Here is a 19,179-nt window from a genome sequence, read left to right as displayed (position 1 = left end):
TTCGACCGATCGATCATCATCTGAAGGTTTATCTAGCGATTCGGAGAACGAAATTGGCCCAAGAGGAACTTGAAGTCTACAGGAACTTAATGAGGTAAATAAAAATCAAAATGACATAATTCTCTATTGTCTTTTTGGTGATTGTGAGCCTATTAGTTTCCAAGAAGCCATTGCAAGAAAAAAATGGAAGGATGCAATGGATGAAGAAATTCAAGTGATAGAGACAAATGACACATGGGAGTTGACCAAGCTTCCAAAAGGGCACAAACCGATCAGAATGAAGTGGGTATACAAGACAAAGAGAAAAGTCAATGGCGATGTTGAGAGGCACAAGGCGAGACTAGTGGTGAAAGGGTATAGCCAACAATATGGCATTGACTATGATGAGGTATTTGCCCCTGTTGTTCGCCTTGAAACTATTCGTTTGATTATTGCTTTGGCAGCCCATAATCATTGGAAGATACATCAAATGGATGTCAAATCGGCCTTCTTGAACATAATTCTTGAGGAAGAGGTCTATGCAGAACAACCATTGGGTTATGAAGTCAAGGGTGAAAAAGATAAAGTGCTTCGATTGAAGAAGACACTTTATGGTTTAAAGCAAGCACCAAGAGCATGGAATTCGAAGATTGACAAGTACTTTCAAGAGAAGAAGTATATGAAGTTTCCTTATGAGCATGCCCTCTACATAAAAATGCAAGGTGAAAGCATACTAATCATTTGTTTATATGTTGATGATTTAATATTTACCGCCTAGCATGTTTGATGAGTCAAAAGAGAGATGGCAAAGGAGTTTGAAATGTCGGGACATTGGTCTCATGAGTTACTATCTTGGATCGAGGTCAAAACAAGGTGAAAGATGGGATTTTTATACCCAAGAGGGCTATGCTAAAGAAGTGCTCAAGAAGTTCAATATGAATGATGCTAATCCAGTTGGAACACCGATGGAATGTGGAGTCAAAATCACCAAGCAAGATGGAGGAGAGAAGGTAAATTCTACATATTTCAAAAGCTTAGTTGAAAGTTTGAGATACTTGACATGTACAAGATCGGATATTCTTTATTCGGTTGGAAGTATTAGTCGATTTATGGAGGAGCCGACAACAACACAGTGTAAAATGGCAAAAAGGATATTTCGCTACATTAAAGGGACGATTGGGTATGATCTTTCCTATGTCTCTTCTAGCAATTTTGATATTGTTGGTTATTGTGATAGTGATTGGAATAGTGATTTGGATGATCGAAAGAGCATTACAGGATTTGTGTTTTTTATTGGTGAAACGACGTTCACATGGATGTAAAAAAAAAAATCCATAGTCACATTACCAACATGCGAGGCAAAGTACGTCGCAACAACTTTATGTGTATGTCATGCGATTTGGCTAAGAAACTTAGTGAATGAGTTGAAGTTTCAAATGGAAGGTCCAATGGAGATTTTTGTCGACAACAAATTGACCATTGCCTTAGTCAAAAATCCAGTATTTCATGGGAGGAGCAAACACATTGATACCCGATTTTACTACATTCAGGATCACATAACGAAGAAAGAAGCAAATATATCAAGTCATAAAACCAAGCGGCGGACATTTTCACAAAACCCCTCAAGTTGGAGACTTTTATCGAAATGAGGAGTTTACTTGGTGTAACAAATCTAGTTTAAGGGAGGGTGTTGAGAAGTTTGTCATTATTAAACTTTATTTGTGACATTTAGTGTGACTTTTGGGTTTTGTGACTTTTAGTTGTTTGTAATCAAAAGTGATTTTTGAGTTATAGGAGTTATGTGAGTTATGAGAGTTATGAGCATTTTATGACATTTATAGTTTTAAACCATTGGCATTGTTATGTTTGTAAGCCTATATAAGGCATGCTTAGTTGAATGGAAAATATATCTCTCATTTTTCATATTTTTCCTCCATGTTTTTTTCTAACAGGAGCTTCACGAACCCAGATGGATCTGACACGAACGTGGACGAAACAGCGCAAACAGTGATGAAATGAAGACAGTACCGGGCAGCTCTACAATTTGAGAGAGAAGAGATAAATTTTGTAAGAAAGAAGAGAGAAGTTAGAGAAATGAAAAAGAGAATTTGAAGGTGGCACGCAGCGATGGCTTGTGGTTGAGGGAGACGGCGTGAGTGTGTTGCAGGTCGTGGGTGAGAGGGAGAAAGTTTAGAGAGAGAGAGTGGGGGGTTGGGGGTTAATGACTCGAGAAGAAAACTTGTTCTCTTTTTTTTTTTCAACCATAAGATACGTACGTACATACCTATATAAACCAAGTAAAACCCTAATATTTATTGACTTTAAAGAACTATCATTCTTCAATCTTTAATGACTATTAATTCTAGTCATATTTTAGTGACATTAAAAAAAATGTCCAAATAGTCGACATTTTCGAAAATTTTGAAAATTTCCATCTTTTCTTTTCCGCCAAAATCATGTTTTTTTCCCCTACATTTAATGATTGTTATTTTTCGTCATAGATTAATGACACAAAAAATATCATAAATTTGGAAAAATCCAAAAAACTGCTATTTTTTCGACAAAAACGTGAATTTCTTACTTTAATGACTCTTTTTTTTCTCTCTCATCTCCAAATTAATTACTCTTCATATATTATGGAATATTCATTTTGTTGTAGTATTTGACTTCTAGCATACTTAGATATTAATTGAGCTATATTCAATTTGATAGCTATATTTTGTATCACTAATACTTATTTTTATTATTAATTATTATTATTATTATTATAAAAAAAAACCTGTCTTTCCTTTGACGACTGGAATGGACATGAATATTGGCCCATAGTCTTTCAAGGTTGGATCCTTGGCTTTGCAACATTTTTTCTCCTAAGAAAGGCAAATTTAGTCTTAAACTTGTCACGTTATATTAATTTGGATCCTAAAATTTGAATTTCATCAATTTTGACCTTAAGCTTCTATAAGTTTTGTAATTTTAACCCTCGGTTCAATTTAGTTTATAGCTAATTTTCCTACTAATTTTAGCCCAAAAAAATGTAAAAATTATTCCTAAACTCAATAGTAATTTCAATAAAACAAAGTTTGCAAAGATAAGTTTGACAAATGCACGGATTAACCAAATAATATTTTCATAGATTTCAACAAAAATAAGATCTCTAATGTTGTTTTTCTCTAAAAAATTATCGATCTCAAATCATATATATATTCAATAATTCCATTGGTGCTTAATAGAAAACTTCTTCAACCATACTTAGAGTGAGAACTTATTAATTGTTTAAAGTTGCAACACTATTTAAAATTTGAAGTGGATGAAATTGAATGTTTAGGGTCTAAATTGATACAACCTAACAAGTTTAGGGTGAAAAATGATTTTTTTTTTAATATAACTATATTTCATTTTTCAACATCTTTACATTTTTTCTAGTATAATAAAAGAGTGGGAGACTCGAACCATGGATCTCATGGTATCACTAACATATATCTTATTCCAGTTGAGCTATACTACTTAGGCCTTCAACATCTTGACATTATATTCATACAAATAAAGCTCATAAAGCTCAAATGGTTATTTGACCCAATAAAATTAAGAAATTTGTGATCCAATCAAGAATGGTGAACCTAAAGTAAGCGCCATCTTGAGGGGACATGTTAAGGATCCCATATTGGAAGTACCAAGGAACCTCGTACACACTTTATAAGATAGATGAGCTACTCTTCTTATTGTAGATTGATTTTGAGACGAAACCCTAGCCCATATTATCTTATATGGCATGATATAATATTAATTTTACTTTCACTCATCAACTTTGATCGGCGATTTAAGTCTAGTTGTTGGTAATTTTGTTCCGCATTTTATTCCTCAAGTTATTTTACAGCTGTCTCACACAATGCTGATTCTGTTTTCCTTTTATGTTGTTCATATTTAAGAGATTGTTGTGGTCTTTTAAGGATTGCTGCTTTGAAGAGGAATAGTGTCATTGCCTTGCATGTGTTCTTTTCTATAAACCAGAACTGCGTCGATCCAAGTGATTGTGAAGCAAGAAATACCGTATATTCGTTTGATCATCTTGAAGCTTTATTCGTTATCTAAGAAAGAATTTTCAAATTTCAGAGGAGCCTAAGTTTATAAAGTGAAGTAGTCTTCTTCATTTGAAGTTGGGAAGATTGAAGTTATCTTTGAGAACGAACACACTTAGTGGGATCCTACATTTTCATTCACTAAGTTAGGTTGTTTATGTCATTATGGAAGTCTTGTATCTATAGATAAATACAATATTGTAATTGTTTTAACTAGTTATTAATGAAAATATCTTTCTATTGCCCGAATTTAAATAACATTCCAAACAATTGAGTGACAACAATACGACATCATTATAACATGAACCTTTTTTCCAAAATAATAATAATCTTTTCATAATCATCAAATAATATGTTCTATTATAAGAGGTTAAAGCATAAAATGAATTATTTTTGGGATAAAACAATTGATCTCAGAGATATCTGTGAAAAAAAAAAAAAGAAATATGACGTTTTTAGATCTTAGTTATTAGGTTTTACCTATAGGTGCATTTGGTTTCTAAAATTTTAAAATGTATTTGTTTAATCCTCTTCAAATAATATGTTCAAAGATTCCTATGTAATTTTTTTAATTTTTAATTGTTGGAATCACATTTTAAATTTAAAATAATAATTAGTGAAAAAGGATGGAAGAGACAGGAAAGGGAGAGAATATATATATATAATCTTAAAATGTAATATCAAAACTAAAAATAGGAAAAAAGAAAATACTCTATGCGTTTGGTCCTAATGTTTCATATTGGTCATTTTAGTCGTTGAGTAATAGGTTTAAAAGGTACCTCAACTAATAAATCAACTTAAAATAAACATAAAATTGGGTAAATAGATGATGTGGCATATACCTCGGAAAAAATATATTATTTTAATATTTGTCACTTCTCTTCTCTCGTCCCTCTCTTTCCTCTCCATCTCTCTTCTCTTCTCTAATTTTCTCTAAAATCGTTAAGGATCTTAATCTCAATTATAAGAAGGAAGGATCATACCTTATGATAATTATAGATCATACCAACATAATTAACAGTAAACATTACACAAGTGCACAACTGAAAATGCTAACAATCATCATTTACTCCATCAGATTCTTTGGTTTCGAAATTTCAAATCTTGCATTAATTTTATATATTATATTGAATAATTAGCTTGATCAAAATATTAAAGATTAAATAGACACGGAAAGAAATAAAAAAGCAAAAATACTGAAAAAGGAAGAACTAATAATTAGGACAAACCCTAATTAACTTTAAAGTTTCTTGATTTTATTTTGGATTGGGATTTTGCAATTTGCAGGACAATTATTAAAATAATATATATTTTTTCCAAGTCATTTTCCACATCTTCTATTTACTCAATTTTATGTTTATTTTTACTTGATTTATTAGTTGAAGAGTCTTTTAAAACTATTCTTGAAAACTCATACGCTAAATTAGTCAATTTTAAATATTGGGGACCAAATACAACTATTTTTTCTTAAAATAATAATAATAAACCTTACTCAAAATCTTTTTAAACCTACTCTTAAAATTCGGAGATTAAAAATATATATACCTACATTTGAGAAATTATTTTAAATGAAAAAACTATCAAAACATTTTCAAATAATAACAAAATATCGTAGTTTATCAGTACACAAATAGTCGGTAGTCTATTGCAGTCTATCACGATTTATTATGGATAGATTTATAAATATTTTGGTTAATTTTTTTATATTTGAAAATAGTCGTATATATTTTGAAATTTAGTCGTATATATTTTGAAATTTTTTAAGGACGGAATACACTGATCAATAAATCTCTTTTTTTATTCCCTTAAAAATTGTAGTTTAGATTATTGCATTATCTCTACACAAATTTTGTGAATTTGTAACGTTCCCATTTTTCACATACCCATACTATATTTTCTGTTCAACATCAATTTGTTACCCATTCCTCAATTATTTAAGGGTTTGTCATGAAAACAATCATATGTCACCAAGAACTCTATAAAATCTCTAGAGAAGTCATGGACTGGAAGTTTACTATTAAGTTCACTTTCTTAGCTACAATGATCTTATTCTTCACCATCTTCAATTCAGGTATAACTTAGAGTCTCGCCTTTGAATTTAGCCATTTGAATTTTATTTTATGTTTTTAGATTTAATGAGTTTAGCGAATATGTATTTTGTAAACAAACTTGGATTCTATTTTCTATAACTATTCTTCAGATTTTGTTATCCAAACAATCTAAATTCTAAAACTAGAAACAAGTATGCATTTAGATGTTACTTTAAAAAGAAATGGATGAGGAACTCCTCCTTTTCTTAATTAGTGAATCACAAGTAATTAATATATATGTCGATTTCTCCTTGTTTGATTATTTAAGCTAGGTAACAATTTCATTTTTGGTTTTTGATATTTAAAAATTAAGTCTATCTCTCCCTATTTCTTATAATGAATTGCATCTTTTAATTAGTATAATGATTGAATTCTTAGCTAAATTTCAAAAATAAAAACAAAATTTTCAAAGCTACTTTTTTTAGTTTGCAAACTTTGACTTAATTTTTTAAACCATTGATAAAAAATAGATAACAAAAGAAGAAATTTGGAGGTAAAAGTAGTGTCAATAAGCTTAATTTAAAAAATAAAAAATAAAAAATCAAGTGATCATCAAACGGGGCCTAAATATTGTTAATTTTTATCATAACAATAACAATATATTATGTTTAAATATTTATTGTTGCAGTTGAAAGCAAGGCATTGGGATCAAAGGGAAGTCTTTTGGTAGGAACTCACTGCAAGAGAACTGCCCCTAATTGCTTTTGTTCTGCATTTCAATCACGTGTCTGCGGATCATCTGCAGCCAAACACATTAAATTAAATTATTTGAAATTTGAAGAGCCTTCACCATAATTTATAAGGTGTTTCAGATAGACTCTTTGAAGGAATCATGATCGAAATATATACCACAGTCTCTATTTAATATCTCAAAAATGAACTAAGCAACTGAGCATAGCTCATCATTGAATGAACCATGTCTAACAAGGTTGTATTTCTCCTTTCCGATATTTTTATTGGGGTGTACCAAATGCAGTGAGCTAGGATTGGATTCTATGTTCTATTAAATAGTCTTTAAAATTCAAGCCTATATACTCACCACATTGAACTGATCAAAGTGTTTTAATTGTTTTACGTAATAGGTTCTCAACCTTAGCCTTATATTTCTTGAACTTTTCAAGAGTTTCAGACTTGTGATGCATTAGGTAAATATAGTCATACCTTGAATAATCATCAATAAACTGATGAAATATTCATACCCTCCTCGTGCTTTGACATTTATCGGATCACAGAGGTCAAAATGCATTAGGTAAATATAGTCATACCTTGAATAATCATCAATAAACTGATGAAATATTCATACCCTCCTCGTGCTTTGACATTTATCGGACCACAGAGATAAAAATGCATGAGTTCTAAGGGTTCTTTGGCTCTAAGACCTTTTCCGGTAAAAGATCTTTTGATAATCTTACCCTGAAGATAGGACTCACACGGAGGTTATCTTCTAACTAACTTAGGAGTCCACTCTTAACCAAACTCTCAAACCTATTGAGATTAGTGTGTCTAAGTTTTAAGTTCCAAAGATAGGCAGTAGGAGAACTATTTGCCTTTTATTCTGAGATTCAGTTGTTTTAAACATCTCTATAGTCAAAATAGTTTTAGCTTTTGTTGGTTTTCACACGTATAAGTTATTTTCTAGTTTTGCAGAACATACTTGAATACCTCTAAAACTAATAAAAACTTCATTAATTTTCAAAAATGTTTTCTACAATTGTTCTAACAAACAAGAGATAGACATTAAATTCCTTCTCATAGTTGGAACATAATATACATTTTCTAGTAAAACAAATCTCTCTCCAAAATATAATTTCATGTCTCTCACTACTTTAGGTGAGATGACTTCTCCTATTCCATCTTTGAAAGTCATCTCGCCCTCTGCAAGTTGTCTCTAGGAACTAGTTTTCTGAAAAAAAGCACAAATATGATCAGCGGCCCCTGAATCTAATATCCAAGTCAATTTATTATTTTCCACTAAACATGTTTCAACAAAGAGTAAATCATATTTACCTTGTTTCACTTTCTCAACTTTCTTATCTATGACAACATTTTTTACTTCCTCCATCATATCCAGATCATGTTATCTAACAGAGGTTCCTTCCTTTATGTGGTGGTCGTAAACCTCTTTGAGAGTATCGTGCCTAACACATGAGGACAATTGTCCGAATACTACCTACAACAAATCCATGATCTCCTTAGTAGTGACCATGCTCTCATATTTCTTAGTTAAAGCATCTGATATACTTGCTAAGATATAGGCTCGAGTCTTTTTATTTTCCCTAACCCATCTGTCATAAGCATCCCGAACATTTCAGTTTGCTGACGAGCTATGAGTCGGAGCACATTCATTTGTAAAACGAACACTAGATCATCGATCACTAGTATTGTGTTTATATTTGACTTCTACGTTGGCAGTTATCATCGTTAGTTTTATCGGAAGCAAATAATTATATAATAGAGTTCGACATGCTAAAGATATAAACAAATTCTATTAGTGAAAAACTATTAAATTAAATCAATTTTAGCAAAAAGTAATAATGTACCTATATTGATTTTAATTGCAATGATACTTCAGTGAGTCAGAATAACAGCTACCAAGGAACAGTCAATTACTCCTTCACTGAACCAAAACATTCTTGACTAAATACTAATATCCGAGTAACTCTTATTGCTATAGCATTTAGTTATTGCTTTTTGGTCAAGAACTTACAAACACTAAAAAAGAAGATTTATCATTAAACTAACTAGTGATTTTGATATCATGTTATATATATATATATATATATATATATATAAAGAGCATAAAGTTGAGAGGGACTCAAATCCCTAATCCTATACTAAATCTATTCTTGATAATACCCCCAACTTAGCACTATAGAAACCCATAGTATAGTTACTTATTTTAATTAGAGACCCCAGGGAAATTAGCCGCAGACTTTACTCTTAGACTGACTTGTCCTTACTCCAAGTTCACCCTTGAATCCAAAACTTCATCCTAGACAAATCTTTTTGTCCTACATTCAAATTAATAAGTTTTAGACTCACCATTCTAAATTGTTTAGGCTGATGTGTTGTTCAATTTCAATGGCTGCTGTTGTTTATGGTAGCTGACATTTCAAACAACTCCTAATTTAAACCACTTTTTAATCAAATGTACAAAAATCAGATTTCAAGAAATAGTTTAAATAATCCAATAAAATCAAATTGATCTCCAAAATGATCGTATTACCTAAAAATGTGGGTTACTATGATCATTATGACAAAAGATCTATTAGTGATAGAGCATATCGTTGATAAGAATCTATCAGAGATAGAAGCCTATTGTTAATAGACTTTACCATATTTGTAATTTTTTTAAAATGTTGTTATACATTTGGTTATCACAAATAAGTAGAACCTAGAAATATTTAATCTTATCATTTTTCTTTTTTCAATATAACAATTTTGAGGTGGGAGATTGAACATTTGAGACTTCTTAAATAGAAGTGCGTGCCAATACCATTTAGCTAAGATTGTTTTGACAAATTTTTTACCTTATTTGGCAAAGCATATAGCCAAGTTTGCATATCCAATATTCATCTACGATAGCCACTCTCTAGGGTATACAATGCTACATTGGTAAACTAACTTAATATTCTAAATCATAAACCTTGGTTTGCTATAATTTCTCTATTTAGTGCACCGACTATTTGGAAATAATTAATTACATGGTAACACAAGTCCACACTTTGCTATATATGCTAAGATTATAAAAGTAACTTTAATGTCCAAAGGCTTATATAATGGATGGGCAAGGGAAAAAAAAATGAAAACAAACTCCTCTCAGCAGAAAAAAACCAATTGCAAATTTACAATAACACAAGGGAATTATTATGGCAGAAAAATCTAGCACTCTCAAGTTGACTCTCATTTTTGTGCTGATGTTGGTAGCTATGTCTAGCTTTGGTAAAATTTCATATTATCTTTGTATTCTATGTTATTTTTCTCTTCAATATAATAAAAAAAATTTCTCTTCCTATTCGTGGATGTAGCTAACATACAGTTAATGAACCATACATTAATTTATGAGTCATGTTTGGAAGTGATTCTAAAATAGTTAAAATTACATTGTCATTTTAAAATCACTAGGAAACATGCTTTTAATGACATGAAAATTGCATCTAAAAGCCTAAAATGAAATATTGAATTAATTTCAAATGATAAAAGACATATTTTGAAAGTGATTTTAACAATCTCAAAAGCACTGTGTCAATTTTTTCTTGTTTGATTATTTATTTAGGGATGATTTCTATCCTCACAATAATTTTACGTTTAAATATGGTGTTATTACAGCTGAGATCAAGCTATTGGCAATAAAGCGAAGCCTTTTGGTTGGAACCCACTGCATAAGAGATGCTGACTGCAAAGATCCTAATTGCTTTTGTGCTGACTTTCAATCATGTGTTTGTGGGAAATTTGCAACCAAACAACTTAGATTAAATGATTTCAAATTTGAAGATCTCAGAGGAGGGGATGTCAATAATTAAATGCTAATAATTTAAGAACAAAGTCAATCATGATTATATTATTGTTATATTTTGTGTGTTGAATTAAGTAGAAACACATGTACTTCTTTGGAATTCAATAAAAAGAAAAATATAGTTACAGTTTATGATAATCCAATATATGTATATGCCTCTCTATTTCTCGTCTTTTGTTTAATTTGGACATTTTTCTCCCAAATCTGTACAAATGCGAAATGAATCCCCTACATTAGGGAGATTTTTTTTTTAACAAATTACTAATAGTGGAATCAATAGGTGCATCAAGACATCTCTATTAGGTTGACACCTCCGTAATACCTTCATCATATCCTAATTTGAACGATGTATGCCAAAAAATGAATTTGTATAGAGAGTGATAGAGAAAAGCTCGAACAAAGAGAAATAGGCTAAGAAAAAGTCCTCTAGTTAAGGGAAATGGAAGATACATCATAGCTACAAATAAATTATCGGCAAAATGATGACGGTGCAATGAAATTACTTTTTTTTTTTCTCGTCACATACACATCAAAAGCATAACAATCCGAAGATTTGTTATCCCGTTTGAGTTTAACAACAAATGAATTCATCTGACACACCTCAAAAGTGCGTTCATAGGCTTAGATCTTTATTGGTTTTATTTCTTAAAGAGTTCATTATTGATTTCTTTTAAATATTTTGTAAGAAATAAACAATTGGAGTAGAACAAGCCAAATTTGAAGTTAAAAGTTCAATATACCCCTTAGAATAGTCAAAGTTTGACCAAGGAAAAATAACAAAAGGTGGCTAAAAAGTGCAGAACAAGGCACGGCCTCCTGCCCAACGCGTTTTTCCGAGAGGATGTTGTGCATATTTTCTATCATCCATCATCTTTAGTACGTCATTAAAAGCTTTTACTGGTGTCCATAATTATTTGTGCATCATGGAAAACCTACCCTATTTATGTTCTTTTTGCATTAGTTCAAGGGGAAGTCTGACTTGGGATCACGTAAAGTTTTTTATAAAGATTGAGAGGTTGTCGTTCAGAGAGATTTTCAGAGCCTAATCAGGAAATGAATTGACAATGTATTAAGAAGGATATGTTGATGCACTATCAACAATGAATTGATCGATGACTAATTATTTCCTCTTTAATCTTTTTCCTTATATCCCTGGACATCATGTTTCGAGTTTATTTTCTAAACATGAGTGCCTAAACTAATTCGCAGGCCTAGGGTTTGATTGATTTCAATATTGTTTATGGATGATTATTTATTATTTCAATTAATAGAATACATTGCCTTTTTATCATGTTTGTGTTTTCCCAATTGAACGCTTATTTAATTTGTTTGGTAAAGAGATTTCTAAACCAGAATTAACATGATAAACTGAAGTTGGATTATGTATGAGAATGGTAGAAAACGTTAGATGCTAACAATGAAGAGACTTAATGTTATGATTATTAGTTTCAATTGCATGAAAATAAAATTGGCTTTTAGGCATAAGAAAGGATAGAGCTTGTAAAAGAAAACCTGGGCCATAGACCTTCTAGGCCAAAGTTGATGCATTGTTTAAATTGACATAAAATATTTTAATTTCATAACAATGTTGAATGAGATCAAAACCCTAGGACATCTTAGTCAAGTGATTTCCTAATTTGAACATTAATTTTCTTTCTTTAATTTACTGCTTACAAAACTATCTTTTTTTGAAAATAAAGTTCAGACGATTTTCTAATAGCTAGTTAGATCGAATATCAAATTCCCTGAAGACGATACCCATTTCATTGGGATTTTATTTCTTTGACATGTACACTTGTGCGTGCCAAGTTTTGGCTCTATTGCTGAGGAATTAGTATTATTTTATTTGATTAATATTAAGACAATGAGATTGATCTTAATTTAAGGTGTATTTTTGTTTTTATTTTTCTTTTTATGAATAATTTTTCTTTTAGTTTTTGTAGTGCATGCAACATAGTCATCGATATGAAAAAGTTCCTATTGATCCAAATATAGAATGAACTTTCAGACGAAACCTAAGGAGAAATTTAAGACCCTTGTTCAATTCCATGGCTATATAACCGATCCCCAGAACAATTGAAGGCTATTTCCAACCAGTTGTTCTTGTAGTCCAGCCTGAAATTACACATACATATCTTATGTCAATAATTTCAAGTGAAGCTAAGACTTATCCAAGTGGTACGAGAATGTGCATTCAAGGGAGTCTAGTTGAGGACCCCCATATGCATATACGCTCCTTTTCGGAAATTTGCAGCACGGTAAAAATAGATGGTTTTGTTCCTTAGCCTATTCACTTACGTTTATTTCATTTTCTGTTCAGGATAAGGCCAATGAATGGCTTGAGTCTCTTACGCTGGGCAACATCACCACCTAGGATAGGCTGGCCAAGCATTTATGAACAATTTTTTTCCTCCAGCAAAATCAATAAAGCTTAGGACTAAAATTGCAACCTTCAGGCAGAATGAAGGAGAACAATTATTCGAAGCCTGAAAGCATTAAAAAGAGATGCTTAGGAAGTGTCCTCAGTAGAGCTACCAAGATTGGTTGTAGATCCAACTATTCTATATAATGAAACGGTGAAGTTCCATTGTGAAAGTAGGGATCAACCCAATTTTTAATTTTACATAGAATAAAAATTTTACAGAACACAATTATGCAAATTACATAAATTTTACAGCTTGTATGAGAGGGAAAAAAATTAGGGTTTGAAGAAAGACTTACCTTTGAAGAGCTCACAATCTTCACAAAATTCCTCTTCTCCACGAACAATGTCGAACCCTTAAGCCAAGAATTGACAGAGAAGACGCCACCATGATTGTTTCCTCTATATTCTCCTTAGGGTAGGGTGAGAATATCAGGAATCTGTGGGTTCTAAAAATTTTAGGAAGAGGGATTGAAATTTTGAGAGAGAATTTTCTCAGCGGAAAATCAGAATCATACATACACTTCTTTCTCTGTGAAGAAGATGATGATAAAAATAATTATGCCCTCAAAACTATCCACCAGCCATTACAAGAACTCTGGGTTTATTGTTGGTTTTAAACCGACATTAAAGGGATTTAATGTCAGTCGCAACCGACATTAAAGCCCTTTAATGTCGGTTGTCAACTGATGACATGCAGAAATGCATGTCATCTTATGCCTTTTACTTAGAATTATGATGGTTGTTAGGTAGAATATGCGGCAATCATGATAGGAATTCATGAGAAAACGAGCCTGTGTCGATCAGCATGTTGAATCTCAGCTAACCCGTTATTTTGCGTTCAATGTTCTATTTTTGTACCTAAAACATGAAATGGACGCAAACGCGGAAATCGGACCACCACATAGACGACCACATGAGGAGAAACACTCCATCGCAAAGCCGAACGCGTCGATCAATGCATGGATGTTGCGGTAATCAGCCATATGCATCCATCGCATGGGAGTTGCGCTCGACAAGCGGTTGCGGTCATCGTGCAGAGTTGCAGTATTAAGCAAATGCGGTCATTAAATGATTGCGGCTACGCGACAACGTATACTAATAGGATCAACGCAAGGTTGGTGGAATGAACGCATCAACGGATCTACCTCGAGAAAAATCAAAAGATGATGTTGACATTTCACCTACCACGCCGTTAGTGGAAGAGGTTCAGAAAGGACTAACACGCAGAATGTCAGACTTAAAGCAGTCCAATTAATGTTGTCAGTGACCCAAGCTCTATAAATAGAAGCCAATGAGCAAAAATTCAAGCTATCCGGGGATGATCCTTGTGAACCGGGGATTTTCCTTACGATCCAGACAAACTGCGTGAGAAGATGGCTGAGAGTTCTTCACCTCCTTCATCCATTCCGAGTGACGACTGGAGCCTTCGACCGGAGCTAGATCTCGAGAAAATCAACTCCTCCGCCCATCCATGGCACCACCGGCAGCCTTGAGCATATCTGCTAGAAGCAAACCTTTGCTTCCAGCCGATTATTTCATTTCCTTTCTTTTCTTATGTTGTATTGTATGACATTTTGTGATTAAGGAATTAATGAAATTTGTTTTCAATACATTTCTCTGTTTCCTTTGACTCCAACTCCATCTTCTTTACTTGGCATCTTTATTTTCATTGCAACACCTAGTGGGATTGCTTGGGTATTGCATACTTAGTCATATGGATTAGGGATATGAAGTATGTAGCAACCCACCGAGAGGTGTACGTTGTGCGAGTGTGTGAGTAATCTTATTTGCTTATTGTGAAGTTGCGGCAATGCCTGTCTATAGGCTAACGCATTACTTGTCTATGAGTAAAGTCAACAACAATCAACTGTCCGGGAGGAAGTGATTGGTCGCATTAAGCAATGTATGCATTGTTCACTAGGGATAGTAACAATCTTAGGTCAGCAAAGTTCATGCGGTTACCTTGTCCTATGATTGCTTCATTCATCATTTAGGCATACTTGGGAGAGTAGTCTAAAACACAAATCTAAGACTCGAGAGAGCGGATTGGAACGCATAGGCAAGAATGGGGATCTTAGAGATAAGCTCTGTTTGCTTCACACAGCATATGCACCCTACAAAATGGATTTGTATGCGTCCAAGAAGTAGTGAGCTTATCTTTAAGAGCTAGTGAGATGGTTATGGGGGTCTAGGCAGGCATAGGCTTCACCACAATATCGTAGATACACTGCATACATCCTAGAGTTAGGTTTACACGTGTGTAGCATGATTGCATGGTTTGCGTTGACTAAGGTTGCCCTTGCTGTCACTCTTAAGGGTTACAATGAAATCATCTCCGCATTTTATCTATTTTTCCATACATTTATTTCATGTCAAGTATTGTCATATCTCCACCTCTCATGCATATTCTCATTGCGTTGCCTGTTAGATAAGAGTACGAGTAGGGTTAACTTAGCAACATCTCTTCCATTCTTTTCTTTAAACCGCCGCATACACATTACTGCATACTTATAGCTACAAGTCTTTGTGTTCGACCTCGGATTACCCGAGAAACTTGCGCTCGCGTTATACTTGGCGTGAGCACAAGAAAACTTGTGACAGGACACATGGTCATTGCATACATTCATTAACATATTATCATTCTAAGGCATGACCATCGACGCGTGACTATCAATGCATATCTTAGAAACATGCATCGCATACTGTGTCCAAGGGATTTTAGTTGTTGAATAATTTGACTTCTAATTTTCTGTCACCATCAACTAAAGTCCAGAATCTATTGAGGCTCTTTAAACCGAAATTGAAGCCCAAAATCTGTCTATTTTTCTCAATTATTGTCCATTTTTTTAAATTCCGTTGTCAAATCCATTTTTAATATAGGTCAAAAAGTTAAAATCAACATTATATGTCTTATGTTGGGTCTGGAAATGTTCGTCATTGTTTTTTACTAAAAAAAATATAAAAAAACTCAAACATGAAATATAACAATAGACAAAACAATACACTCTACCACAAAACTAAATACAAAGTTACCTGTAATTAAACATACTTCTATAATAATTTATCCACAAACAAGAATAATATTTCCAATCCATTATATATACTCATCAAATATGAAATAAACACACTAATCACCAACATTTGTATATCGATAACACACTTTCATAGAACAATAATTATAATTATCAACCACCTCTATAATAATTATTTCTCTCATTCACAAATGTCAATAGGTACTTCCATGAATACTTACACTAACCACCCCATAAAAAAAAAAATTATACATAAATGTTCCAATAAATAGATCATGGTTAGATAAATTTGCATTGATTCTAAGCTAGAATTTACATTTTATTGAGACAAAAAACAAGTAGTACATCCTTACACAAATTGGCCAACAAAACTTGCCCATTGGGTTCGACTTATGTCAATCTTTCCTTGGGTATATGCATTTTTTGGATTGAACTACAAAGAGAGAGAGAAAAAAGATAAACTCAACTTAAGTTTACATCCATTTATTAAATTAAAGCTAGTATATAAAAAATAAATAATTTACGTACGAGGCTAGTAATGGGAGTAGTAGGATTATGCACTATTCGTGTATATACTTTTGAACATAGTACCCCCATCCTACATAATCTAATTGACGGGGGAACTGCATATAAAGAAGTTGAAAACAATTATTCTTATTTTCGAATGAACATAAATTGTTAAAAACTGAATGTAAATTTACCTTTACAGATTTCCATTTTTGAAAAGACCGATGGTGTTGGAGATCGTGCTTGGCTTGCTATGTTTTCAATCTACTAAATATTTTGAAACATGAGTTAAACATAAATACTTTAATTAAGAGCTAAGAAAGTTCAATTACACGTAAATATTTATAACTCCATGAAAATCCTCTTGAACCTTACTTCAAATAGAGTCCAAAACATAAACATAATTTTCTTGTAGATTGATTACAATCAATATCCAATGATAACTATAATAAGCAACAATTTTAAAATATTAATACTCGTATAATGCAAATTAAAAATAACTAAAGAACTTGTATTTACTTACTCTATGTTATATGGAATAAGGAGTATTTGGTCAGAATTAGCCAATTCTAGTTGGTTGGCTAAATTTTTTTATCGAAAATCTTGAGACTTCATGTATGGCAATATTATTGCTTGATCAATTATAAAAAAAAATTTCTTCGTAATATCACAACTACAATCATTCCAAAGATACCTAAACAAAATAAAAGTTATATTTAAACATGAAACAAAATATACATGAGTGAATCCAGATGAATAATACTTACGCAGTTTATGTCAAAATACACATGTAACCTATTTCAACCATATTGCAATATTGGATCAGATCATCGCAGCCTAAATAAACAAATTTGTCTCTTCCAAATATATGCTCATTCAAATTAATACGAATTATGTCTACAACGTTCATGTTATGCATGGCATGTCCGTTCAAGAGTTTGATGGTATCATTGGCATCAATATATTTAGAGGACTGGCCAAATCTCTTGATTGTTAATGGTCCTACGATAACCAAAGTTACAAAAATTCAAAGTACGAAAAATAATAAATAACCAAACTCATATACTGAAAAAGATGCATACTTTTTTCTCGTCAACCATAACTACAAGTTCACGAGGCCATGTTACGAAGTTTCCCATTGCTTGATTTAAGGACTCTATTTTTCCCTTCACAGGAATTGGTATATGCAAATCTTCTTCTATGACAATGTCAATCAGAACATTAACAGTTAAGCATGAAACATCAACATCAAATGTTGTGGCTACTGCAACAATATTATATACAGTTCCTATAGCCAAGTGGCATGGTGTCCCCTTAATAAATTTAAAAGAACTAATATCATGTATGGTTAAGCACAATATGATTAAAATTTAAAAGCCGAAACAAATAAATTACCTCCAAATCTTCTTTAGGCATATTCTCACTATCTTCTTCTTCAGATGCACTTAGTGCGACACTTTCAACAGATGATTTGGACTGATGAGATTGTCTGCTATGAGTTTCTTCTCTTGACACTTTACCATGTCGAACATTTTTTTAATTAGAGTCTCCTTCAATTTCTTGGCTCATTGAGGACTTTGGTTTTACTAATTTGAAATATTGGTAATGGGAAACAAAATCACCCATTCCTCTAACACGTCCCCAATGTTCCTCTGTACCCAATGCTTTGGTCAAAACATCTTCACTTTCATAGATTCGGCCAATTTATCCTGTAAAACATATTACAATTTTCACACAATATCTATATCATTACAAGTTTCATACATTATATATATGCCATCTTAAACTTTTCACAATATAAACTTACAATTCGATTGACACATTCTCGAGTGGTTTCATCAAAGTATTCACTATTTTTTTTTCCTTTTCGTGCTTCTTTCCATAAAGTCCCCGATAAGAAGGATCACTCGATAGGTTCTACATAAATGTACATATTTAATTAGCATAAACATATTAGAATAAAAGATTTAATTTAAGTCGAAAAACTTACTAATTCTTGGGTAAGATTTACATAACCCGTCTGAGAAATGTGATGATTATATATACATTTTTCCTGTCTTTTTCTTTAAGACGAATGAATTCTTGTACAACAAATCTAGTTGAAGTTATCTATCAAAACAATGATAATATTGACATTTATTTAGAATGACTTACATCCCATTCTTCACTCAATCGTTCATTAACATACGATGTCCACTGATCTTGCTCTATATGAGAATATTGTTGGAGAGGAAATTGCAAGATCGAGGGTTCATCCAAATGGAAGTATGAACTTTTGAGTCAATGTGGTTTTGAAAGTCCGAAACTTCCTAGATGCAGACATGAGTATATCATGTTTGAACTTAGAATCCACATCGAACGACATCTGCGCAATGAAAAAGGTAGTAAACAATAAACTAATAAACTACTATGCACATGAATTAAAGTTTTAGAAAACATACCGCTACACAATCAAAAAGTTTGTCTTTTAAATGGTTTGAAACTTTTTTCCAAGAATTATATGTTATAGGTATTTGTTGTCAAACACAAACTCCTATATAACTTTGTATCTTCT

The 19,179-nt window shown here is 32.2% G+C and overlaps 1 protein-coding gene across 1 annotated transcript; it reads left to right on the top strand.

Moving 5' to 3' along the window:
• The first annotated feature begins 758 nt into the window (after positions 1–758).
• LOC120078014 (uncharacterized mitochondrial protein AtMg00810-like) lies at positions 759–1,301 on the top strand. The gene has a single exon (XM_039032187.1). It carries the CDS (start codon positions 759–761, stop codon positions 1,299–1,301), a length of 543 nt encoding a protein of 180 aa, XP_038888115.1.
• Positions 1,302–19,179: the final 17,878 nt, after the last annotated feature.

The sequence above is a fragment of the Benincasa hispida genome, chromosome 5 (genome assembly GCF_009727055.1).
Source record: "Benincasa hispida cultivar B227 chromosome 5, ASM972705v1, whole genome shotgun sequence".
Lineage (NCBI taxonomy): Eukaryota > Viridiplantae > Streptophyta > Magnoliopsida > Cucurbitales > Cucurbitaceae > Benincasa > Benincasa hispida.
Note: the sequence above shows the minus strand (reverse complement) of the source record. Positions and strands in the feature narration are given on the sequence as shown.

What these genes read in the sequence shown, in the direction of transcription:
- LOC120078014 (XM_039032187.1), top strand. Translation starts at nt 759, where the DNA reads ATGTTTGATGAGTCAAAAGAGAGATGGCAAAGGAGTTTGAAATGTCGG.